Below are 27,445 nucleotides of genomic sequence, written 5' to 3' on the forward strand. Positions count from 1 at the left end.
CTGAGAATAGCACCAAAAATATATTGCTCAGAAGTGAAAAGAATGTACTGAGAAATGTTACAGATTGTTTTGTTACTTGAAGATCATAGTGCATCCCAACTCAATGAACTCAGTAGAACCACTTGCAGGCTGAGTGGCATTTTATCTTGTGATGTGCTGTCCAAATCTCATCTCTTTTGGCATCTGAAGATCTCTCCTCCTCTGAACAACACAAACCAGTATGCTTATCAGAAGAGGTTTAAAAAACACTGATACTTTAGTAACAGTATTAGGAACCAGGCAATTCTGCCACCGTTCTGGAAAAATGGGGACTACTTGTACTAATCCCTACTTTTCAAAGTTCCATGGCCTCTAGAATTGCAGGTCTCATAACTGACTTGCTCACCTTAAATATCTTCTAAGTTCATGTGTGAGTGTCAAAAGTCATACAGAGAATAAACAACTTTATTTTATAGCAGAATTACAGAAAGCAAAATATCACTTAATACAACTTCAAGCTGCTATAGATCTAATTTGGCATTTTAACTATACACAGAGTCAACAGCAAAAAAACCCCAAAACAACACAACAAAAAAAACCCCAAACAAACAACCCCCCTGCAGAACAAAATAAAAATAAAATTCAAAATAATTAACAGGTTTTCTCAATGGCAGTCTCAAATAATGGTACTGTCTTGCTACTTTATGAATGAAGTCCATTGTAGGCTTTTACTCAGTATGCTAAAAACCTGCGTTAACCATTAGATGAAGCATCTTAAACATACACCCTCTCAAGAAATGTCAGTTCTAACATGGAGACAGTGAGGTTTAATAGAAAGCGCGCATTCTACACATGTGTTCAAATAATGGAAGTGTTGAAGTTGGGACACAGTAAGAAAAAAAGCACTAAGGTTTTAAGCTGCCTAGATCACCTCTTGTTGGAAGAAGGGAAAGATACTTTGTTCTTCCTTCTTTCCTTATCTGGAATGCTGCAGACAGCAAAACGTCTGCAAAAAATTGTGTTGGCACCAAAGTGCAAAAAGAACACAGTGCTCAGTCAGAACAAATGTGTCTGCAACTCCTTCTCCTCTATAGACTGCCACACCATCTCTGCTCCACAGAGAGGAGAACCTTAGAGCAGAAAGAGTTACAGAGATAGCAGTATAAAATTTATTCAAAGAAATATAGTTTTTCAAATTTAGGAAATGTATTTTTATAAAAATCTTTGTTATGCGATACATATATTTACCTGAATAATCTGGAAAAAAAAAAAAATCTGTAAATTACTCCAGTAAGATATTTCACTTGAAATATGTGGAAAAACTATATCTAAATTAGTTAAGATCCCCCTTCCTGCACAATTACTACCTGCTCCAGTGAACAATGCTTTCCAGACTTTTTGGTTCACTTTCATAGAATTAAGAATCAGCTTCAAAAATGCAAGTATGTGTGCGAAAGAAGATCATACCCTCTAAAACTTCATTTTAAAAAAATCTAAGACTGTTAAGAAGTGGTTATAAAAAATAAACAAGAAAGATTGTAAGGGAACATAGACCAAAGGTGTTAAAATGGAGTTTGGTATTGGCATTTAAGTCTTGAACATATGGTCATCATCGCTAGGCTCGGTGAATTCGGTAGAGTAGTGATGACTCGGAATGATTACAGTTCTTCATGATCACGGTTTCATTTTTACTTCTGGAAGAAAAAGGTGAAGATTTTATGAGCATGCGTAACAGATACTGTGTGAACGTCACAAAGTCAAAATGCCATTTTTCCTACATAGGTTATTTTGGGGGAAGGCTATTTCATTTAAAAATGTTGAATTAATTATAGCATCTCTTCAATCATGAGGTAAACAGTAATGAATTTTCTATCAATGTTCTTCTTGCCCTTGTGTATTTCTTCCCCTTCCCAAAATTCTCACGGTATTTTAAAAGTCACCTCTTGCACATTTACTGAAAATTTTAATCCACAATCTAGTGCATAAATAAAAAACAAAGATACCTGTTCAATTAATAATCGCTCAGAATCAGAGTGTAATATTTCTCACTTTTATTAGAGTAAGCAAGTCTACACAAATAACACTGCTGAAGTCACCAGGGCAGAGTTTTCACCGCCTTAGAAACACCTCAGCAAGATTTGTGGCACGATTCCATTGCCTAAACACAAGTGTCCAGAGCTGTTCCTGCCATCCCACCTGCCCCTCAGTTTCTGCTACAGGAGGGCACAGGTCTCTTGATGGTCCAAGCTGAAAACATATTCAAGGCACTTCAGACAGCCTGTGTTTAGACAAGTTTTTTCCTTAATGTTTAACTGAAAGGCATCATCAGTCAAACAAACAAGTCACCAGGCCTCAAATACAAGAGCAACATGGTGAAATGTCTTCATATTAGTCCTCTCTTACTTTCACAAACATTTCAGACCAAGAGCTGTACAGCAAATACCATTCCACAATGTCTGTCTTTCTCAAAAAAAAGCAAAAAGCTCCCACCCTTAGCAGATGGAAGGAATTATTTTTTTTTTTTTTAATAAATTTTTTACCAAGTGGTTAAATATTTGATAAAGGAACAAAAGCATCTTCGTAGTTAGTCACTAGTGTAGAAATGTGGTTCAAACCTGCCAAAATTGTTTCTTTCTCCCATGACACAGTCCCTTCTAGAGAGACGTTGTAATTACTTATAAAGGATAGATTATGTTGAACACTCATCTGAACGATACTTTTCTGGATTAAGGTAGCATGACGAAACCAGCACATTCTGTACAAATGTAAAAGAGGCAGCATCCCTGCTCCCAAGACCTTTAAATTCACACTGATTAATAATAAATGGAATATGTGGATGGCAACACATATTATAATAGTAACTCCTTGCAAATCAAAATGATCTGTTCTGTGGTCTCAGTGCATCTTCCTACCTTAGATCCTGCTATGTAAATGCTGAAAATACAAGAAGGATGCTTTAAGCATGCATGTTTAATGTTGCTGTGTACCAAGGGACAAGTGAAATTACCCAAACTGCAGGCATTCTCCTTGCTACAAACCAACAGCTCTCTCAAAAGTGATGGGGATTTTTCTGAGCCCTTCTGAAGCGTTTATGCGATGTGAGGACTCATTCACACATCCCTATCTCACAGTTCAGTGCAGTTCCATGTCTGCTGTGCTTTCAAAATAAAGCTGGAGCACTCATGCTGTACCCATCTTCAGTGTCACTAAGCAACAAAGCTGCAAAGCAAATCCAATTGAACACTAAAACAAAGTTGCAGCAAAAACACACAGAGATTTGCTCAGAGTTCCTATGTTTTGGTGACTTTTCTCAAGCCCTCCCTCACAAGCAACATTTATTTTCACAGTTTATAACTTTCTACAATGTTATAGTAATTTAAAAAATATTAATGTTACAAAATCAATATCCAGGTGAGTGTTGACCTAGCACTTCCAAACTCAATCCATGTTGCTTTCCTGGTTTGTCATGTTATGAGCAAAAACTATCCATTCTTTTTTCAAACACAGAATAACCTGACCAAAACTGAAGAAATTTGCAGGGGGCAGCTCCAACTTAGCTCCACTCTGATGTAAAACCTCCAGGTTCTCACAAGCTCAGACAAAAACTGGCCAAAAGGTAATTTATGAACTCAGCTAATAAAAAAAAAAAAAAACAAAACCCAACATTGTAGCTCTAGCACAAACTGTATGAGGTCAGGAGAAGCAACTGGAACCACTTGGATGGATAAAGGGGATAAATTTTGTATCTTCAGGTAGAGGGCAGACATTCTACTCTTCTCCTCACAGACTTCTCCACAGCTTCCAACACCATTGCTCTATACAGTGCTGCAGGTGGCAGGAGTTCAGGATAAACTCCCAGAAGTGATGATGTTTGAAGTGATGGGAACCAACAATTCCCCCAACAGATACCTCATAATAGAAAACACCTCACAATATGCAGTCTTAAACTGATCACATACACATCAACAGCTGGCAACATATACTAGCGCTCTCTTTCCTCACTGATATAGGCCCTTCCACTGCCATCCAGATGCTAGACACTTGCAGGTAGATGAAATAAACTAAGGCTCTAGCCTCTGTCTTCCAGCTGAAAATATGCATCTGTGATCAGTAACTAGTTCAGGAAGACTCAGATTCCTTGATAATCGTCATCTTTCAGAAAGCAGCATCAAGCAGCAGCACTTCATATCCTCTCAAACTGACGCCTGAATCTTTTCTCCTCTGGATCACAGAAGCGATACTTAACAGTGAAATCTTCAGCTCTTAGGACACTTGGGCACAGTAATAAAACATCTCAACATGAAAAAATATCAGCATTATGTGAAATACATCATCCTTATGTGACTACATCCTCCTTATGTGAATGCATACTCCTACAGTAGCTTACATCAATTCTCTTATCAAGTCAGCATCTCATTTTTTATATAGTCCTGGCACTTCACGAATAGTGCTCATGGTATGTAGAAGTCTCCTGAAGCTAGAGTTTCTGACAGGTAATTTCCTTGGTAAAACTCCATTCGATACTACAGAAAAGCACACCTGTGCAGGACCTAGAGCTCTCTTTTCCACAGGCCACAACACCATTGTATAAATTACTGAGCCAGGAAATAAGAATCATGACAACTCTCATATCTTAAAAAAAAAAAATACAAAATGTGTTTCTTTTACCTTGCCTCCCTCTACATTAACGTTAGTCAAAATGGACATTAAAACCTTCCAGTTGTTGAAACCTCTGCTCTTCCAGCTAAATACAGACTCATCAGCAGAAACAAAGACGTCTCCCAACAAAGGCGTAAAACAATGCTTTTAAAAATTTATTTATTTTAAAATCTCTCCCATTGTTATTTAACCATTCCCAAATGAAACCTTTTCCTTGAATCTACAGTTAACAAAGCCATTGAGTTTGAAAAATCTGAAGCTTCAGTTTCATGACATCAACCAACAAAGGAAATGCAAAGCTTTATGCACTTGAATGGTTACCGAGCTGTAAGACACTGACCTACAACCAGCGCAACAGCACATTTATTCTACATTTATCCTGATCTTTCTATTGAAAATGTGCATTTTTTGTTTGTGTTCCCCCCCCCCCCCTTTTTTTACCATCGTAGAAATGAGGGCTAATAAACTGACATTCCTTCAAATATGTTTTTTCAACTGCTAAGAGGCTTTAAAACTTGAGTTTGCAATGCATCTAACTCCTTGCCTGGGAAAATAATAACAAGTTAAATATTCCAGTGTTCTTAGGATTAAGAATTAGCTGACTAAATTAAAATATCCAAGTGTGCCCTTTCACTATGGACAACTGCACACAGTGTTCTGACTAAACAAGCAAGTTGTAAGGCAAGGACTGTAATTGTACATGTAAACAGAAAAATGTGACATATCCTTCATGTTTTGCAGAAATAGCCGAAACTCGCTTCGATATAAACTAAAACAACTTGACCAAACATCATAGGAAATGCCATGACAATACTGTGACAAAACTGGGAGACATATACAGGAAAATTTGCAATGAAAAGTAATGTCAGATTGGACTTAAAAATTCTTAGACTAACAGTCTACTATCAGCACCTCTTTCAACCCACCATTTTGTGACAGCATATATCAAAGACGTCCCATATTTTTCAAGCCTTTTTTTACAGAACTCAACAGGGAACGGATGCTACATTTCTCTATGTTAATTATATACATTGGCTTACCTGAAGTATTTGCTCAAGGGCTTTTATGACTTTATTCCTCATCTTCCTCAGCAAGTTCAGTTTCTTTGTGCACCACCACTCTTGTGACAGACATGTCAGGGTGCTGTTCTTTGGCTTCTTTGATTGCCTGTGCCAGGGCCTGCAAATGTATTCAAAATAAGTAATTTAACAACAGCAAAAGGACATTCATGTGGGACCACAGAATGGGAGACTAGCATCGGAAATTTTGGTTATAATTTTTCAAAACTCTAAATTCCTGAACTTGAGAGAGCTCAGGGGTGGGAAAACAAACAAACACAAACAAACAAAAAAAAACCACCCACAAAAGAACACAAAACCCCCAAACAAAGCAAAAAACCCAAAACCCAAACCAACTGAAACACAAAACCAACCAACCCTCAAACAGTAAAACCCAACCAAAAATAACCCTAAGCCCCACTATGCTAAAAGCTTACTGCAAATTCTGGGAAGTAACAAATAACCACAAGTTATCCTGTAACTTTTTTAGCTCATTCCAGGAGATAAAAATATTCTTATACCACAGAAGGTTTTGAACTTCTGCAACAGGTCTAGCAAGTAAAGACTTCACAAGAATGCAGACAGTACAGAAGCATAAGAGTTCCCTCTAGTTTCCTGAACAAAATGGACAGATCCTTTTGAATGTGTACTAACATGGTACTGGAACTCTGGAAGATAATCGTCAGAAATTTCTCAGCACAAGAATCTCCTTTTTCTCCTTTTGCTAGTTTAAGAGAACTTTCTCTAGTTCAACTCAGGGACATACAGATATTACTCCGTTTCTTGTAATCCCTCCTCCACATTTTAGGAAATTTTATCTTTTTGAGAAATATACCAATATATAAAACTGGCAGTTGGACTAAAAGATCATTTTACAGGTCCCTTCCAACCGAAATTATTCTAGGCTATTCTACGCGAGGCTTTACAGTCAGCCACATCAGAGCACCCTCTGAGGCAGAAAAGGAGAAAGAGCACCTGGGACCTTCTATTCCTTCCTCTGATCTGAATCTCATTTCAGTGGAGCTGTGTCCTGGTTTTGTTAAAAACAAGACCAGTTTCTCTTTTAGTGAATTTTCTTTTCAGCTAAGTTCTTGCAAGTGCCTTCTAAGGAACTGCACTTCTCTGAATTTTTGCCTGCATATTTTTTGGACCATGTGCTCGAAACTGGTAAGAGTGGCCAATGGAATGCTGAGGAAGCTCATGTTTAGATGTATTGCTTTGACAGCTAAGAATTCTGATAACATCCCATAATTGAGGGGGATGTGTTTGCAAGGAGGGACAGACAGAACAGGTGACTAAAACTGACCAACTGAGTATTCCACTCCATAATTGTCATATCCCCTATATAAAAGGGTGCTCATGAGGGTCTTGTCCCTCTTCGACCATGGCCAGCATTTAGAGAGGACTCTGTCTGCCTGCAATCTATAGGCCCCAGGCCCTGCATTCCTGAAATCCAGTTTCTGGTTTGCTGTGAAGTGTCGCCCATGACTTTGGGGTGCCGGCCCTGCAGCTGCTGCAGCCACATCAGCTCCCAGCCCCACCGCTGGAGTGACGCCAACTCCATATTGGGCATTCAAGATTTGGTTTTGTGTACTTTGTATCATCTTCTCTCTTTATTAGTAGCATCAGTAAAGCCTTTAAAACTCTTCCAACTTGCAAGACTCTTTCTAACTTGAAGTCCCTCTTCCTTATCTTCTATCACCTTTTATGGTGGGAGGGATTAACAGAGGGCATCTGCCATGGTTTATTGCCACCTTGCTTTAAACCTTGACAAGCTGTACTACTGTTGGAACCCAATACAAGAAAGAAGAAACTGAAAGGCATCCTGAGGCAACAGTAAGCTCACTGCTCACCTTAGTATTAACCACAACTGAAAAAAAAAAAACCAACCAAACCAAAACACAAAACCAAACCAAACAAATCTGAAACAACACACCAAAAAAATCCAAAACAAAACTAAAAACCAACCAAAACAAATAAAAAACAAATATACTAGAAGAAGCAATAAAAATATAAACTTTTTTTTGCATTATCTTCATTTACAAAAGTGACATTTTCCTGAGCCATCGGTGGTAAAAGGGAGAAGAAATAACTAACTCTGAAGAGAGATCGGAAACAACAACAGTAGCCACTTTAACTATCATGTGATAATGAATTTGAAGTCCTATTAAGGAAATACATACAGATGAACACACAGTGTGCATTGGAACACACTGATGTTTGCTGATGTATTAATCCTAACAACTTTTTTTTTTAGTTTGTCCTTTACAATACACCAAGTGTAATCTCTGTAGTACAAATGAGGATTTAAAAGTAGCTGTTGAGATTTAAGAATCAGTGTTCATAACCAAACCTTAAACAACGAAAAAACCTTAAGTCTCTAACTGTTTAATTACAACAGCTAATTTGTATTCTGAGACTCAAAACTAAAATATCTTTTTTTTCCTACTGAAAACTGTTCTAGTGATGTAGAGAGCTAAAAGGCAAAAGACAAAACAGCTAGCATGTAGTTTGTGCACCTAAAAAGCTCCATATCCACTGAAGAAAAAGTGGTAGATATTTCTTAAATCTGTTAAAGGCTGCTCACTGCTGCTTTAAAATTCAGCAATTTAAACCGTATTTTGTACTTCCTTTTTTATAATTGCATTTTTTACTTCATTACCCACTTATCTGAAAAACAAAGAAGAGCTTAGAGAACCATTTTACTAAAGCATTGTCTGGTATACTAAACATATTGTGTGACCTTTCCAGACATCTGAAGTGCACCGAACATGTGTCAGGGGTAAACAAGAGCGATGCTTGATGCTGAAAAGCCATCTCAATTTAATTAGGAGTTTCAAGAAGAGATTCAACTTGTCACGAGTCACTTTCTGAAGGCAGATCAAGATGTGAAATTAAATTTCCCAAGAGTACTTTACACTAAAACCTGTTATGTTGATTTGTATAGCTTTCATAAAGTTAGAACTGGATTCACTGCAACTTTATGTACAAGGTAGGCTTTTCCATTTGTACTATCCAGTAACTGTTGATCGACTTTGTTACTGTATTTTCTTAGATGAAAAACAAAAATTGTGTAATCAACACTTGAAAGAAAAGATAATTACACTTCCTCAATTATTTTTTCTGTCTACTGCATTAATTCAGCCTTCTTAATTGGGCAGGTAGAAGTGATTTTAACCTTAATTTCTAGGACATCTTAAAATACTGCTTTGGTACTGATAGAGATGAAAGCTACTTATATAGGATTCCAGCAGGTCATCAATTACTTTTATTATACAGAATTCTATAAATACAAGTCAAAACCTATTTTTTAAATTCGAGCAGTTTATGCTGTAATGTATTTCAAATCTTTCGGTGAAAATGGCTGCTGCATTCAGATGTTGCTGACACAATGCGGTAGAGACTCCCATCTATTCAGGCTAATGCATCAAAATAAGATTATTTTAGTAATGTCCTTCCTCTAAAATGGCAAAACCAGCACTAAACAAATCTGGTCTCTTCCAAAAAAAGCAATCCCTTTAAAAATAGTAACAAATCCATTCACATGAACTATGACACAAAGTTACAAGTGCTGTTTTTCTTTCAGTTATATTCTAAAGGCTCCTTATTCATAAAACACAATCACTTAACAACTTTGTCACAATTAACAGTCTCAAGGTCTATGTCCTCTTATTCAATTTCTCTATCTTTCTCTGATTTCAGGTTTCTGAAATATCGTCTAGATCGCACTGGACTACAAAAAGGACATGGTGAATGTTAACAGCTTACATACCTCATCGTGGTCAATATCCGCATCTCCAGTAATGACAATACGCTTCTCAATTCTTGTTTCTGACACCCCACCTTTTACCATCTACAGGCAGCACAAAACAAGAAGAAAACATCCTTGTGATTATTCCATATTGCTGCAAAGCAATCCTTTCTGTCACACTGAAGCGAATGAATTTTTGTGATTGAGTTGCAATTAGTAGTAAATATTCACGGTACTAAATCATCCTGTCCTTTTTCAGCTATGCAGTTAGTCACACTCTAGCAATTGCTAAGCCTGCTAAAAAACAACTAGAGAATTCCTCCTCTTACTGAAGCCCAAGTTTGAACACATCTAGATATGCAGACAAGCTGGAATTCCAGCTTCTTCCACCATATAAACCTGGCACCAAGGAAATTCCAAGAGTCTTTGATTTCAACCCATCTATCATGGGCCTCCTCATAGACTCTGTATTTAATGGCTTGGGATTCTTCAAGGATAATCTGGTTTTCGCATTTTTTTTTTTTTCCATGGACCTTAGTGAGATATTTTTGACATATTTCACATTGCTGATGGAAACAACTTTGTGCTTTGTTTCTCCATTTCTTACTCTAATGATGAAACACCAAGTTTTCCTTTCCTTTTCAAGCATGGAATGCAGAGCACATAATTCAGCACAAAAAGATGACTGAAAAGTATTCTAGTGGTAGGGTCTGTTTATAAACATGTTCTAAACCTAGAAGCATAAGGATCATCAACACTAAGACTGAGAAAACACTGCTGCAGTTCATCCTTAGATGCCACTGGCAGAGCTACTGCAGACCACAGACAAATCATTTACCTCAATAAAGATATCAGTGAGTCATGACAGGGCTGAAACTGAAAAAGTTTAGGTATACACTTATTTGTCAAACAGAACTAAGACCTATATGAAGTACTAAAAAAGCTAATAATATATTTCACCCTTTCCCTGCACCCTTTCCCAGATATTACTGCTTATTCATTAGGGTTTCCCTGTTCATCATCTGATTACAGAAAGATTAACTCTCACACATGCCTGGAATGAACCCAATCCATTTCAAGTCAGCTTGCTTAAATAAATTGTATGAGAAAATTCATGTAGGACTTCATTTTGAGGGTTCTTTTTAAATTTTTATTTAGTTTGGAGAGACATTATTATTTTTTACCTTTGTGATGTGTGTAGTTGTGGTAGTAGAAATTGACTCTGATGTAATTGTCTGTGCACTCAGCAGCACACCAGCATTGCCACCAGCACTGCTATCAAGCTGTAAGGAAAAAAGAATGGTATTTTTGTATTTTGGTCTTTAAAAGCTTTGTTTTCACAGGAAAAATGGATTATTTTCTTACTAAATACATTGTCTAGTTCAGTTAGAACTGTTATCTAAACAGAAGCCATCCGAGTTTACCCAGTCATGTAAGACTGTTGTTATGGTTCATTCTTGGGGAAAATTTATGATCAAAGCCACTTGTTCCTTTCAGGAGCAATGAGACATTTGAATCAAGTTTTCAAAACTAAAAATGAGTTGTACATTTGCAGACAGCAACTAAGTTCTTACATTAAAAACAACCAAACACCACTTAGACTTCAGGAGTAACACAGCTTTGTCTACACACATTTCACTTAATTAACAGGCAAAGCTTAACTTTAGCTGCTTAGAAAAAAAGGACAGGTTTTTGAAAAGTGTTTTTTGGACATTATTGATTTTGATATACAAGTAACTGGAATAGAAAATAGCTTGCAAACAATACAGTAACCCAGCCGCCATACCTGTGGCGATTCATAGGTGATAGTTTTAGTTTCTGTTTGAACAATTGGAACTTCTTTAGTGGAGATTTCAGTTCTCTGTGTGGCATCTGAAATGGTTATCATCTCTGTTTTCACTACTGGAGGCTGTGGTGCAAGAAATAACCAATCAATTCAGAAAACAGAAGCTGGTTTGTAAAGTAGACCAAGAAAACACACCCATAAACTCAAGAAAATCTTAACAGTAAGGTAAGTATTTGACTGTCTTCCCAATCAGAAAGGATGCAATAAATAAGCAAAGCGAAATGAAGTCTAACACACCAGCCCTCTAGTATCTGCATAACATGGTAGGAAAATTTACTCTCCACTATTAATAACCTTGCCAAAGTTCTGTGTTTCAGCCAACACTACGGATCGGAGAAGGCAACTGCTAAAACAAAGCTTCAAGACTCATATTGAAAATGTGTAAGAGAGCACGTAGGAAGAAAAAAAAACAACTTAACTTGCATAAAGAAGATGATGGCTAACTCAGATGGAGGAACTTCATATTAGAACTACTCTGGGAAAATACCTATCATTGCTCAGTCAAACTGCACATGAGGACTAGAAATTCCAAGGAAATTATGTAAAAGTTTAACTTTTTCGTTTGTACTAATTTGGAATAGAAAAACAACTTTGATAACCGGATTTTAAGCAATCTGCATTTAAGGTCATGATTGTGGTAATCAACGGCTTCTTTTGACAAGAAGCTAAGAAGGCATTTCAACCGTTTAGAGTTCACTAGTGGCGTTCTCTCCAATATCACAAAGAAAACAATTAAGCAGGGGTCCGTAAGCCAGTGTTTTCAGTATATTTAAGAACTTTAAAAAAAAAAAGTATAGTAAAGCCTTTTGATATTTTTCTAGCTGCATCAGTTGCTATCTCCCATTGATTTTGGATGCACATGGGGGAAAATCCCAGGGGAAAAAAATAAGCTTTCTTTTTATCACACACACTTGCACGAACAGCAGCCCTTCTACTCTTCCTCCAAACCAGGCACGTTTTTAAGAAGTGTGGGTGCCTGCAACTTGTAAAGATCTTATAAACTAATTCTTTCACATCATGAATCAGATTAGATGTGTGTGCAAAAGAACAAAAAAACCCCAAGGTAAGCTGTTTGAATTTAAGTGCAAAGAAAAGAAACTGTCACCATTAAAAGAACAAGCAGGTAGACAACTAGAAAAAAACCCACCTAATAGTTTAAAAACTCAGCAGAAGATCATGCCAGCTTTACAAAGAGATGCATCCCTGTGCTTCACTCTTCCCCTTTCTGCTTCTTTATAAAGTTTGCCCAGTAATGAAGCCTTCAACCCTCTTTGGCTTAAAATAACTGATTGTGACTGGAACCCACGTGTGCTTCCCTAAATATCGACTGCACGAGATTTCCTAGTAAGATGATGATGGTATCAGTCTCATCGCTTCACAATGCTGTGGTCTCACCTAAATGATTTCCAGCCATACTTATTCTAGTCTATAGATTCATAACTTTTTTTTTAAAAGGAAAAAAAAAAAAAAAGGCAAGAAAAGCAGTGAGTAATGAGGGGAAAAAAAAGGAACAAAAATTTGTGATGGGTGTTTACTAATTTCAATTGCCAATAGCTTTCCAATCACAATTACACATCATGGACGTGTCAAAAACAATTGACAAATAGACAAGACAAGACTTAAAACACTGGAAATGTAAATAATAAATATAGGTTATGTATGTGCATATAAAATACGGGAGAGACAAAAGGGAGACGGCAGTCTTCGGAAGGTTTGCCTTACTGGTGATTCTCACTCAGTTCTAGCAAAAAGTCAGAAACCATAACTGAAGGAGACAGAATTTCACTGCTCATCAATGGTTTCACCTTCCAAATGATCTGTATCCCGTTGGATGCCTGAAGAGCTGGAGAAATAGGAGAAGAAGAAAGGCAGGTATATTTTCACCCCAAGAAATATCTCTGCTTAATCTAGTTGTCAAACTGTTCTACCATTTACCTCAGAACAACAAATTATTTGTGGTGCAACATCAATGTCAACATGAGACACATCTCCATTGAGTCTGAGCTGTTCTTCCTCTTTCTCTTCACCTAAATCTTGCTTAATCTCCTCTGACAAATTCTTCTCTTCTGTAGCTATGGTAACTGCATTTTCCTGGACCAAATCTTCAGCTTTAACTTGTGTGTGCTCAACTGGTACATTTAGTTTACTGCCTTCTGGTGTGGCTTCCACATGCTGTATTTTTTCTTCATGTTCTTTCCTTTTCATGTCTTCCTCTTCTTCCTGTTCTTCCCTGATGACTTCCTCAGTTGCCCTATGATGTGGCTGGTATTCTCCCACCTCTTCATCCTCACTCTCACTACTACTGCTGCTGCTGCTACTATCTGAAGGCAATGATGAAGAGTCTTTTTTTGACAGATGCTCCTCCACCTTACATGTTTCCCCAGCACCAGTGGCAACTTGCATTTTCCCTTTGTTGGTTTCGTCTACGACTAGTGTTTCTTCTATCCCAACCTCTGCCTGCTTCTTCTCCTCCACTATGTCCAGAGTCTCATGTGAACTCTGCACAAAAAACATGGATGAGGAAAAATAAAAGTAGAGTATATGAATAAATTAAAATAATGGAAGCAAAATTAGCTGATGGCTGGTTCATGTCATGTAGAAGACAAAAGATGGTTGTGATGGTTAACTGAAAAACGAAGGAAAGAAAGAATGAAGATGGATTGGAAGAGTTACAGCTGAATTTAACTATGGAAAAAATCAGTAGAACCTTATCAGCATCGCTGACTCCAGTACAAGGCACTTCTGCTCTGGAAGCATGTCTCTGTGAAACAAAAAGCAATCAGAGGACAAAAATCAATGCATAACCCTTTTCAACAGCGTAACACCCTCCAAGCAAGCTTTAAGAATATACATGACACTAGACAGACACTGTGTATTCACTGCAAGACTCACAAAGAACTATGCTCCCTTCCTTCCACTTCATTGAAATCATTCAAAACTAGGTTAAAAATATGGACATTATTAATTGGAATAAGATTTTAATTATGAAAGGCTGAAAATAAAAGCATGAATGCACTGACCAGTGATGTTACTGAGGCAGTTACTTCTCTCAGTTAAATCAGAAATTAGAATAATGTTAAGGGAAAGTTAAAAACACACACACACAAAAAACAACCCAAAATCTACTTAGCATTCTACTATGAGATTATTAGCATAATTTAAAAAAAACTTTATTGTAAGATTTTCTTGGCTGTTCATCCTTGGTCTGTCACTTTATGATACTTAATAGGTAACAAGATGAGGGGCACTGTTTAGGGTGGTATGTTGTCAGAACAGCAATACATGGTTACTAAGATGATCCCATTAGGATTCTTTTTGGAGCCAAAATGATGAGATTAAAGCAGTTATATTAGTATTTGTTCCATAACAAAATTATCTGGGATGGATATAATAGAAAGCCCATCACAAATTATGTATTAGGTAGTGTTTTTTGTTCTAATGTATTTTTAGTGAATGGTTTGCAGCAAAATTTGAGTTCAAGCTAAAAGACTAGACAAAAAAACCCCAAAACAACCAAAACACATCATCTGTGACTTAATCCTAGCTATTACTGCTGTTTACCAAGCAAAGCGCCTACGCAGCGTAAGCCGGCATTCCCAGTGAAGCTTAAACAAGGACTAATTAGTACTTCCTGAGTGCTGCCAACAGAGAACTAAGCTGCGTGGCTGGATGTCCCCGGCTCCGGCACTCGGGCTGCGGGCTGCGTGCCGGACCCCAGCGCGGTGCCGCGCGGCGGGCGGGGGGGGGATGGGGCAGCACCTGGGGCGGCGGCGCGGCCGCGCTCTGTTCCCCCGCAGCGCCCTCTGCTGGCCGCGAGCTGGCGGCGGCGGCGAAAGGCCCTCTGGTGCCAGCAAAGCCCTCCTTACTAAATAAAATGGACGTTATCTCCTCTTCTAGGCTCTAGACGAGTTAGAAAAGGGAGAGGAAAGAATTAAACAGCGGCGGACGAGGCGGCAGAGACCTACAAAGGAAAGGTTTGACAAGACAGACAGGTGACGCAGAAAGGCTGGGAGGAGGCTGCAGGCGCACGGCGGGGTGGGGGGGGCACAGGCTCCCCCCGCAGGGTGAAACGAGGACAGAGGGGACACAAACCTGCTGTGACAACACAGAGTCGTACTCAGCTCTTCACCGTGCACACCTTCGCTCCTTATTTCGCACGAGAAAAATTAAAAACTTTAACATTTCCATGGATTTTTGCTTACTTAGACAGTAATTCCTTAATTACTATTGGGAGTTTTCCCCTTTAAAAATCCATTTGTAACACCCTCTAATTCCTAATTTGCTCAGAGCTTCAGAGCAGGCAGATGCATTTGCTTTGAACAAGACATACCCACAATACTAAAAATAGTTTGTTATTCTTTATAAACGTATTTTATATTAATTATACATGTTTTTCAAATGCTTAAGAGCTTATTAAATTCATATTTACTAAAAAGCCTTTTTTTCAAAAAGCCTTTCCCATTCTATAGGAAAAAAACAAACTTGTTTCATTCAAACATTCATAAAAGCATGTGCTCCTTTAAAGCATAAATTACATTCCTAGTCTGGTCTATTTTCTGTAGTTCTATAAATCTTTATGGTAAAGCAAACACTTAAAATTCACGTGGGTAGAGGCCTCTGAAAAGGCTATAATTCTTTGTTTCAGTTTTCCTTCCACAAGCTCTTGTATTAAGTAAGAAATAAAAACAGTTAAGCAGCCAATAATGTAACATGTACCTAACACGGACATAACACACGTTTTGACAACATTCAATAAGATGCATTTCTGCCGCAGGAGGGCACTACAGAGGATCGCAGCAGAAGCACACGGCAGAGGAAAGCCAAGGTCCATGCAGACAACTGCAGCCCATGCGAACTCACCGAGTGAGCAGTGATGTACAATCTGAACTGACCTAAGTTACACCATGCTACTCAGCATATACTACAACACGCATGCCATGCAGAAGAACAGAGAAAGAAAAGATAAAGAATCCCTATATTTTTTCCCTACAATAAAATTTAGAGTACATTTCAAAGGTGGCTAAGAAAAGCTAATATGAATGCAAGTTATTAAATGTGCCCTCATGCAACATTCAGTATCCATCATGGCAATGTGTTCCTCACTCCCACTTCTTTCCCTAGTTCACCGTGCTCAATAAATGTTCATCTATTAACAGATCACATCAAAAGACAAATGTTCACGATACCCCTTCTACCATATTCTAGTACCACATGTATTCTAACCAGTCAGAGCAGTAAATAGAAAAAAAAACAGGGTAAAAAAAAAAAATAATCTATGTGGTCAGACTGTGTGCATCTCTCCCCACATATGTTGTATATAATTAAAGATAGGCATATACCACCCATCTTTTTGCATTTTAGCACCTTCACGTTTTTAGGTCTTACAATCTTTTAAAATGAAAATCCCAATTATATGATTTGTTTGATAATGTAACTCCTGTTCGCTGAGGTGGCATTTAGTGAAAATGATTAAATATATAGACAGAATTGGCACTTTTCATCAAATCACTGTAGTTACCATAATGTATCAGCATGGGAAGATGTTTAAATTCCTGGCAAATCCCTTCTGGTACATAGTCATGTAGACTAATATGAAATACTGTTTGCAGGGGTGGGGGTGGGGGGAAATGGATTAGAAAAATAATACTGCAGGTATTGATAGCGTAACAACATTTCACACGTTTACTTGTGACATACATATCAATGTGTCACAATTTCTGTTAGTATTAAGTCACAGATGCTGTGTGTTTGTGGGAGTACAGTGATACAGAAGTATAGTGGCACAAACGAGATGTACCCAAAATAACATTTCTCATACACAGGAAATTACTTATTTGGAAATATTTTAACTGGAGCAAAAGAAGGAGGAAAAGAAAGAGTATTAGGAGTGGTACCCCTGCTTTATTTTTGTCTATTGCCCAACTAACCTGGAAGATAGGCAAGCACATACAGTCCAGAAATAGGACTGAGCAATGTATTAATCTACTAATACCAGCAAGTTTATAAATTGTGGATAATGGTACACTTGAACTTCTCTACATCCCTCAACAAATAAATTGGGATGGAAATATACTGTTTCATAAACCTCATATTAATATATGTTAATGAAATAAGACAGCTTTACATTACAGCTGACAGCTGTAATGCTGACAGCTTTACATTAACTTACTTTTGTCCCAGTTACTAGGTGGTAGGAAATAGTCCAAAAGTGATATAAAAAACCAACATCATGATTGCTACCCATGATCACAATTACACTGCCAGTAGTCCCACAGGTTATATAGTGTTTTTCACTGCATAGGTGTTAAACCAGCTTATGGGGGGAAAACTTCCCTCTTTTCCTGGATGAAAAGAGAGGTGCAGAAGCATGGAGGTTACTCAGAACCAGGTTGTCATTGAAATGAAGCTGCTTCTACAGCATTATGGACTTCAATAATGATTACATGGGGAAAAAGTAAAGCAAAAGTTTTGTGTGAAGTGTCAAATAACTGCAGACAATTATTTCCATATAGAATGGAAATACATGCTTTGCTGTCATCCTAATCCATAAAACATAGTAATTTTCCCCAAAAAATTGGGTTTTTTTTTCAAACAGTAGCCATTCAGAACTTCACAGCTAGTTTGGTGTTTAAGCAGAATGTTGTTGGCATTCACGTATGTGTAGATACATACATATACACACACAGAGATCCTGTAAACTTCTCCTTTCAGTACTGGCTTCTCCATCAGGACAAGAAAAAAAAGAAGAAGAAAGAAGCGCCCAAGCTAGCCCACAGCAGATACAGCAAAAAGGCAGTAGGTTTCAGGGCAGCCACCTTATTGGTTTCCTCTGGTTTTGCTCCAGCAATCCATGGTATTGCAGTCCATTGCTTCTCCTTCCCAGGCAGAGGTTTCACTTGGAAAATGTGGTCTCCTTTTTTCTATTTGGTTTTCATTTTATAAAACCATATAAATCAACAAGCAATGAGACAGACACACACTACACATTAACATAAACCCAAACCATCTGAAAGTGACACAACATACTTGATGAGGGGAAAAAAAATACAGAGATAAAAGAACTTGGAGTGTCCTCAAATTCAATACAAAGAAATCAACACAGAAAACACACACAACCACATAACAAAAATTAAATTACACTTTTACATAAATGTCTATTTTAACCAAAAATACCTTTATAGCTATTAAATGAACCAATGTGTCATGAACATTTGAAAATTTGATCAGCATTTGTACGTATGCATATACCACTATGCGTAGAAATATTCAGGTACTACTCAGAAATTTGAGGAATACTATCCTGTCAGTAACCGTAAATTTACAAAATAGTCAGTAAAGAAGTGATCCATACAGTCAGTGACTGTATACTCTGTATGCACATATAGTTCAGATTGCTAAGTATCTTATTGAAATAAAGTCTTATTATCAAAAACCATTAGGCAGCATCAAGCAAACTTAATTGAAAGTTCACCTGAACTGAAGAGAATACTGAAGAGAATACTGAAGAGTTTAATGGGATAGGACAATACATTCAGGAGGGAAGGGTAGGAAGAAAAGGATAGTAACAGAAGAAAAACTGACTGTTTTCAAAGACTGACTTCCTCTTCTACTCTAAGAATGATGCAGCAAATAACTCTTCATAAAACTAAAAGTTTCACAAGAGCAAGATAAATGTAATTGGGTAGTTTACTTGCCACAGACATCCAGAATATTCATACAAAACTGTTTTACAAACTGCTCTTTTAAAGTTCAGTTCAGGAAGGACGTATCGAGAAACAGTAGGTCAATTCATTTTGCAGACTTTTAGAGATTAATCTGAGTAAATTTTAACAACCATATTAAATATGTCCTGAAGAAATCACCGCTATAAATTAACTGATCATGTAAGGTCCTTCTAAAACAACACACAGACTGTGTGTGTTTATGTACCAGCTGTCTATGAAGAGTTATAGAGATGGAAACTGAGGGAAAAGTTCTACTCTCACTAAAAAGTTAACTCCAATCTGCATAAGTCTGAGTGAAATTTAAGCTGCCAACGCACACGAAAATACTGCCATCACCTCCTTTTTGTTTGTTTGTTTTACTGATTCCTCATTCAGTTGCTCTTGTAGAATAAAATTCCAAACATTAAAGTCAGATCCAATGGTAAGTGGTAAAAAGTTAATGTATATTTAGTATAAACAAATATTACATTAGCCAAGTAAAGTGTTCATTTAAAGGAAAAACTGCGTTTACTACATCACATACAGGGCTGTATGGAAATGCATGCGGAGAAGTGTCTGCAGTGACATACCCCTTGTGTCTGTAGGGACAGAGGTGTGATACGCCGCTTTTCCCACTCATTTGGGCGTGGTTCAGGTGTGGATTCCATGAAATTGCGCTTGAGCTCACTAATGCTAGCCTGGTGTTTCAGTAAGTCGTCCTGGGTCTTATCCAGGTCCTAGCAACCCGCAACGTAAAACAAAGTAGGACAAAACACGACAACAAAAGCAAACTTAACTATAAAAAAAAAAAAAAAGAAAAAAGAAAAAAAGAAACCAAACCAAGGAAAGTGCCTTATGTCTGAAGAGCTATTCTTCTTTGGAGTGCCTTCAAATAAAAAACTTTAAGGCTATAAGGGAACTAAGATTTTTTTTGCTTTTGTTTTTGTAATGAAAGGCCCCTCATTGACTGTTCTTTCCATTTTTAAGGCAAAGGAAAAATAATGCTGTGCATTATTATTTAACAGAAGGTTATTTTCATCCATAAACCTACTAGCCCTATGAAACAATAATCATTTCCAGTAGCTGTTTGCTTTCATCTAAAATTTGTAAGCACAGGATCAAGCGTTTTGGGATATTATAGCTGCCTTAAGTGGTTAATTGTGCAAGAAACAATAGTCTAACCCAAGAAGCATTACAAAAAGGCATCTTTCTCGATATTACAAGCTCCATGAAAAATACTGCTTCTGTGAAGACAATACTACAGGGCCAAATGTGCAAACAACTAATGCTTAACTTCAGAAAAACTACTCATTGTGGCTGTCATGTAGGCTTAAACTCAATGGAAAAATCAGATTTAAAGACTTAAAGCCTGGTATCTGCCAATTCCATATTTAATAATCTGACAGCTGACACAGAAGCCAAGTAGGGATAGTTCTTGTGCACACCAATACCAAAGTTCTCCCTAAATTGCACCAACATAGGCAAGTGCCAAAGGGGACACCACAGTGTGAACATGGAATTAGATTTTGTGATGACCCATGGAAGCAAAGATGCAGCATCTCGGATCAAATAACTACAAGTTGGTCTTTCACTTTATACCAGATGCAGGAGCAGATGTAACTATCAGGAGCTATGCAGAAACATAACTGTTCTGGTCAGTAGGCTAAAATCTATCTGCTTAGCTCTCTTGGAAATTCATTATCCTTTAAATACAATGCTGGGCTTTGATGGGAAGAACAGATTTCACTCTGCTTTCATAATCTGTCCTCCTCCCAGCACGCCAGCTCTTGAGGAAAACTATGTTGCTTACGCAAACTCTAATACAAGAATATTTTTCAGTATTCTGTGGTGAAATTCAAGTTTAAGCCTCAGAACCATTTTTAGTAAAGAATTAAAAGACTGAAGATTGAATAGTATCAATGTAGACAATTATTAATGATGTTTTATAGAAATAATGTAATCAAAGACAATAATTTAGGTAAAGCATCTGTGTTTTCTACAAAGATTTTTGAAATTTTACTTTAACATTTTTGTTAGGATTTTTACCATGATTGTTCACAATGCAAAAACATCACATCTTTAGTCACAAAAAACCCAAACCCAATACAAACTCACTAGTTTCTCATTTCTTTTCACTTGTACATACAGCACCAGTAACAGTTCGGCGCTGCACATCTATTTTCTAATTCTGCAAATATTCACACATGCACTTTGAACACTAAGAACCTCTCCATCCCCTTCTGGCAACTCAGTAGGTCCATTGTGTCACAGGACCAAAGCTTCACTTTTAATCTAGGGCTAACTAACGAGACATTAAATATGTCCCCCTAAGGTACGTATTTATTGAGTGAAGTAAAACCTTATGCCAAAGGCATTCTATTACCCAACTGAAGCTTGTTAACAATCATGTCATAATTTTAAAACCTGTCTTGGCTTGACACAAGGCACGTTTCTTGGACTTGATCAAAGCACAGTTACGCAATGCACACTTTCAATGCTTTAGTAAGTTACATACAAGCAAAGTTTCAATAGTGATCAAAAGCTGCTAAAAGCCAAAAAAATTATATTAGTTGGGTTACTGCGATCCATACATCTCCTTATTACTGAACAAGACCAATGATTTTTAAAGGACAGTTTTTGTGACAAAGGGAATTATTTATAGCCCCATCTGGATGTATAAAATAAATAAAAAATGGCAGCAGGACTTCCTAAAATTTCTTCAGTTACTAGTTTATATTATTAACCATAAATTAAATTACACTGATTGCAACTAAAACCATCTTGGATAAAGTAATCCAGATTAACAGACTATATAGGAATTCTTAGAATAAAAATCCCTACTTCTGTGACAAAGCACTAGGTATTAACATACTGTTCAAAGCTCTTCATAGATGCTCATCTTCAATGAAAAACAACCCTTAGGAAGCAAGAATTACTTCCATGTAAGAACTGAAAAAGTAAGGCAAAGATTTCAGAAGCATATCTAAACATTCCCTTTAAGAATATAGTGCCACATTTCTCAAGGTTCCTAAAAATCAGTAAGTGTCAGAACCACAATTAGTTTATCCATCCTTCTATCACTGCTTGTTTCTTACTAACTACATTATTTCAGATAATGAATTTGATAAAGGATGATCAAAAACTGGTGAAAACTAGAAACCCTGCCCAACAGAAGATGCACACATTGACGTGCAATATAGAAATCCCACTTAGGATTATGAATTGGCCTCATGTATTTACTTTATCTAAATAGGGCTATTATTCCCAGTTGCCACCTTGAAAACATGTATCAAAAAGTACACAAAATGTACATTTAACATTCAAGCTGAGGGTTTTTTTTTTTGGTTTATTGGATTTTTTTGTTGTTGGTTGGTATTTTGTTGTGGTTTTTTTTAAATTTAAACTCAGAATCTAGAACAATAACATGCAGAACTTCCAAGCTGTTTCTCCCCCATGCACTTCATGCACTGTGACCATAACAGCCTGCAAGTGACCTCCCATCCCATGCAGCCTGGCAGCCCGTGAGAAGGGAAAGTGTTTCTTATATTATATACAAACCTCCAACATTAAATTGCTATGTCTGACATAAATATTTTCCCCGTCTACTCTCAAGGAATTGCTCTGTGAAATTAAGCCACACAGAGAGAAGGGAAAAAAAAAAAAAAGAACATAAAATGTACCACCAATTAAATAAATAAAGACCCTTAGAATCAGACAGTAAAATAAAGGAAATAAAATGGCAAGGTGAAAAGGCACTATTCCAGACTAAATCCACAAAAGTTTAGGGTGCTAACAAGGCAACGCGCTACAGCCAGATTTAATTGTAAAGAAACAACCATGCACCTTCTCCTGTGCTTCCTCCTCTTCAGAGTCCACCTATGTGAGCACATGGCAAATTATCAAGAAAAGGAACCGTTAACATATGCTTACAGACTAACACAGAGGCTTAAGCTCTTTGTAAATGCTGCAAAGCGTGCTATATTTACAGACCTTCACTGTTTCGGCCCCAGATGATGTTGAAATCATTAAGCGACTTTTGTCTTCCTTCACCTACATTGTTGTAGAATGGCTGAAGGAATATTTGGTGTAAGTGGCATGAAAAATGGAAGTTTTTCACTGTGTCCCTTTATTGCTGGACTTTCCAATGTTTTCCCAGATGGAAATTTAAGAATGAGTAAAGAAAAAACAATGACACATATGATTTCTGTGTTAAGCACCTTAAACTCTGCCACAAGTTGATGGGAAAATGGAATCTAGTGCATGAGTTCTTTTGGGAAGAGAGTCTCAGTTTCAAGGCAAACACCTGAATACTGTATTTACAGACTGTCTTAATTATTTTAAGAATGCTGCTGTCCCACACTGAGTTATTTGCACCCCTCCCCCTTTTTAGGTGAATATAGTCTTCCTCCAACTGCAATGCACTCTGTTGGAAATGGTAGCTAATCTTCATTTCTTACCTACTAGTATTCTGAATTTCTTAAAGAACAGCAATCAAACCACTTGCCAATCTTTCCACAGGCATAAATACCAACTGCTAATCTTAGGAATAGATGCATTATAGAAGTCAACACTGTGTGAGTACATAAATTTGAAAGGGTTTTACTTATTGCACATACTGTTGTATTTTCAATTCTATGTGAATGTACACATAATGTGTTACATATCGCATTTTTATTCATTTCTCACTTATCTGGGGTTCTACTTTCTGCAACTTTATTAGAAATGATGGGTTGAATCAGGTTACAGAAAAACTGAGAAAGTCTTTGAAGTAATTATTTTAAACTTTGATTGGTGTTTTAATGGCATCGTGCCTTATTTAGCATGTTTTTAATATGGACATTGTATTGATTTACTCAGTTTAACTTTGTTTAATGTAACATTGAACAGTGCCTCCCCCTTTTTGATTCTATAATATTTGGTTTCATATTTCCTTTGAACATCAAAATAAATCACCTTTTTCTAGATGTATTGCTGTAACATGCACAGTAGACATGAGGAAAGGAAGCATTTTGCCAGGCACTCCAGATGATCAGAGCAACATGTATTAGTGTGACTGAGGCTTCTGTATAGCAATTTTAACAGTATATTTCAAAGAATGTTCAGAATCCAGTGATGCAAGTTTGATAGAACCTGCAATCCCAGCTAATGAACAAAGTCAATCTCCTCCTTAACTGCTGCTAGAGATTAATCACAGCACTTGAAAATAAATCCAAAAAACACACAGCACACAGTGCCTTGGACAGACTCAACTTTGCACACACCCTTGTAGAGCAGAAACATCTGAAATCTGGAACAACAAAAATCGCCGGTCTTAAAGCATCCAGAGTTTCCTGAAATCAGCTTTTAGGAATTTTACTTTTCGGATCTCAACAGAACTTTGGAGTGGTGCATTCCAGTCAATGCACGCAGGAGATGTGCATTTTAACACAAACCCATGCTGCAAGTCACACAACTTGCAAATAGTATACAGTAATAATATATCTGTTATTACACAGCACTTTCAGTATTCAGACTTCTGTGCTTACAAACATTTTGAAGTAGAAAGCAACTCTACCTGCAGCTGTGATTCTGTAATGAAATTGTGCATGCTGTAGGAATTCAAGCAGAAAAACCATCAGCTATTTACTGACTAAAAATCCCGCAATGGCCATTTTTCAGAAATGACAAAAGTTATAAAGATTCAGCTATACGTGTGTGTGTATTTATAAATATACAGGCATGTATGTAGACATATTCCTACACTAGGAAGTGTGCAAAACTGAGCAAGCCTCTGGGAGAACAGGCACAAAAGCTATGTGCAAGTGTCAACATTTAAGCAACAAAATTACAGACCTCCTCTTCCTCTGCTTTGTCATTCAGGCTACTGTCATTAGAGGCACTAAAGGAAGTCACCTTAGGCTCCAGGTAGCAGAGGGACAGAGCAAGAGGAAGGGAAAACATGAGTGAAAAAGGAATAGACTGGAAAGCAGATAGCAGGACAAAGATAAGAAGGAAAGAGGGGATGAAGGAAGGAGAGGTAATGGGAATATAGTGCTGAAGGCCAGGCGGGAGGAAAGAGCTACAAACATCAGGAAGGCTAGGAAATGTAATATAACCATCCTCATCAAGCAGCGAACGGAAACTAAAAGAAAAGCATCTGATAAAGCTGAATGAGACACACAGCTCGGTGCTTTTGTAGTCATTTTTATGGATATTTCCCTCCACGGCAGGGGAGCCTCGACTAGGTAGGGGTCTCATGGATTCAAAGATATTATTTGGTAAAGCTACTTCGGTTTTATTATGGTTTGGTGTTTCGTTCATGGAACTGCACTCTGAGATGTCTGGGATGGTAAGAAGGGGCTCCCCAAAGGTATCTTCCTCTGAAATATCTGAAAGCATGTCCATCTCGGGGACAGGTGACAGGTCTGTGAGATGGGATGATACAGAATGGATGGGTAGTGATGATGGGTGTACGTGAGTGAGCTGAAGAAAAAAACTCTGTGCGCAGTGGAAAATGAAAGCAAAACAAGTTTGAAGGCACAAGAAGAGGGGAAAAAAAATAGAAATTATTAGTTAGTGAAATTGTTTATTTAGAAGCAGGGATAGCTCTACTAATGCAATAGAAATGGCAAATAAAAATAGAAATCCCTTTGTGTTTTACAAGCAGCCAACTTGTTTACTTCTGTGGATTACGAAAGGAACCCATTACGAATGTTTTGTTCTGAGGCTGTAAAGAACTGTGCACTTTTGAACTGTAATAGTCACAACAGATGGAAGCGGACAGACATTCAAAGCTTTTGCAGAAAGGTCAAGGGACAGTGCAGTACACGAAAGACAAGCTGGCTCTTTGATTCTTGGGTTTATAACCATTTCCTCTAGGACTTAAAGAGAGCCAGAAAGAAAAAGTAGTATCTGCACTAGAGGGGAAAGCAAGCTGTTCACAGAATTGGCCTGTGTAACAAAACCTTACTGAACAGCTTCCTGGAACAACTTCTATTTTTTTTTTCTTTTGGTTAAAATATTGACAGATACTGCCACTTTGAAAACAGGGGAGTATCACCATTTTACCAAGCCCACAGTCAAAACATAGTAACTTATTTTACCATTTTTCTCCCATAAAGAAACACTCTGTGTGCCTTTTTCCTAGGCGAATTCAAAATTATTTCAACTTGCCAGCAAACAAAACAAACAAAAAAAAGCAACTGTTGGTATTTGTTCCCTTCCTACAGTTGAATGCACTGGGAACCTGTGAACTGCACAGAGAAAATCAGCAGTCCTCCTAGGAATCAAATGGGTAGCTAACTTGCAAAAATGTTTGAAAACAAAATTACTCTTCAAATACGGAAGAAGATTCTAGAGAACTGCCAAAAAAAGAAATGACCTCCAAGAGAGAAGAGCAGCAGATTTCAGCTGACACTTCGGAAGGAAATTTTTACATCAACTCATACAAGATATAAATTTAATTTTTTGACCTTTTCCCCCAGTAGCTCAAACAAACAAGACAAGTGAATGGTTGTTTGCAACAGGAACAGACCAAAGTACTCGACTTCTCACAGAAATCTATGCCTCAGTCAACACACAAGTTTTTAAAGGATGAAGTAATTCTGCAACGGCTACTAAAACAATACTGTTACCTATGGTAATTAAACACAGTCATAACATACTCTGTTTTATAGAATGTACACAACTGTGGATATACTAACAATTTCTTTTTAAGTCTAAATAAACTAAGGAAATGAATAAAACATTATTACTGCTTGAAACATTTTTTTTTCAAGAACTCCTGCAAGCAAAGTAAATTTATAGCAATAAAAGAAACCTTAGGTCAATAGCATTAAGAAGTTTGTATTTTCTTTTGCTTACACTCACATTAAATTAAACTGACAGCAAGCACTTGACAATTTTCCTTTAATATTTTAATATGGTGTTCTGTATGATGCTTAGAAGTGATAGGCACTAAATAACCACAAATGGACACAAAACACATGAACAAGTAATTTTGGTGTAGAAGTCAGCCATACCTTTCCATCCTGAGTCAATTCTAATTGTGGAGTTTTGACTGGGCTTCCATCTTCTTCTCTGCCACCTTCTTTTAATTTGGCCTGACCAGCAGCGTCAAGGTCAAGTATTTTATCTCCAGCAGCCTGCCTTGCAGTAGCAGGGAAGTCTCTTAGCAGACTTTGATCTGAGATACCCATGGGAGCTATTAGAGAACAAAATAATTTTGGTTAATCGGGTAAGTCAGAACATTTTGGTTTTAAGACATCTTAACAAACTTACTTTATTGTGATGTAATCAATGAGCAATACAGACTAGTTATCGAGTGATAAAATATTTTTAAGCTTCTTGACTTCGCAAAAAGGTCTATGGTTCTCCTTGCACTGACAGAAACAGCAATGTACCCTTGTCATATAGTGTGCACTTCGCAAGGGAAAAATACCCACAGTATCAAGTAGTTATTTAATTATCA

At 37.3% G+C, this 27,445-nt stretch overlaps 1 protein-coding gene across 50 annotated transcripts in view; it reads right to left on the reverse strand.

Moving 5' to 3' along the window:
* Window positions 1–426: 426 nt before the first annotated feature.
* EPB41L2 (erythrocyte membrane protein band 4.1 like 2) overlaps window positions 427–27,445 on the reverse strand; it is a 103,192-nt gene continuing 76,173 nt past the window's right edge. For 17 of the 50 annotated variants that reach the window (XM_065056945.1, XM_065056939.1, XM_065056940.1 and 14 more), the window contains 12 exons: window positions 26,997–27,178; window positions 22,555–22,617; window positions 19,587–19,733; window positions 18,109–18,213; window positions 15,053–15,193; window positions 14,001–14,054; window positions 13,229–13,792; window positions 11,234–11,356; window positions 10,632–10,730; window positions 9,469–9,549; window positions 5,679–5,817; window positions 427–1,673 (listed from right to left, as the gene is read on the reverse strand). In XM_065056945.1, the coding sequence (XP_064913017.1) occupies window positions 5,710–5,817; window positions 9,469–9,549; window positions 10,632–10,730; window positions 11,234–11,356; window positions 13,229–13,792; window positions 14,001–14,054; window positions 15,053–15,193; window positions 18,109–18,213; window positions 19,587–19,733; window positions 22,555–22,617; window positions 26,997–27,178 (1,667 nt within the window). In that variant the 3' untranslated portion in view covers window positions 427–1,673; window positions 5,679–5,709. Of the gene's footprint in view, window positions 1,674–5,678; window positions 5,818–9,468; window positions 9,550–10,631; window positions 10,731–11,233; window positions 11,357–13,228; window positions 13,793–14,000; window positions 14,055–15,052; window positions 15,194–18,108; window positions 18,214–19,586; window positions 19,734–22,554; window positions 22,618–22,839; window positions 22,873–26,996; window positions 27,179–27,445 lie in introns of all 50 variants that reach the window. The other 33 variants (XM_065056955.1, XM_065056957.1, XM_065056958.1 and 30 more) reach the window with 17 other exon arrangements.

The sequence above is a fragment of the Columba livia genome, chromosome 3 (assembly GCF_036013475.1).
Source record: "Columba livia isolate bColLiv1 breed racing homer chromosome 3, bColLiv1.pat.W.v2, whole genome shotgun sequence".
In the NCBI taxonomy this organism is placed as follows: domain Eukaryota; kingdom Metazoa; phylum Chordata; class Aves; order Columbiformes; family Columbidae; genus Columba; species Columba livia.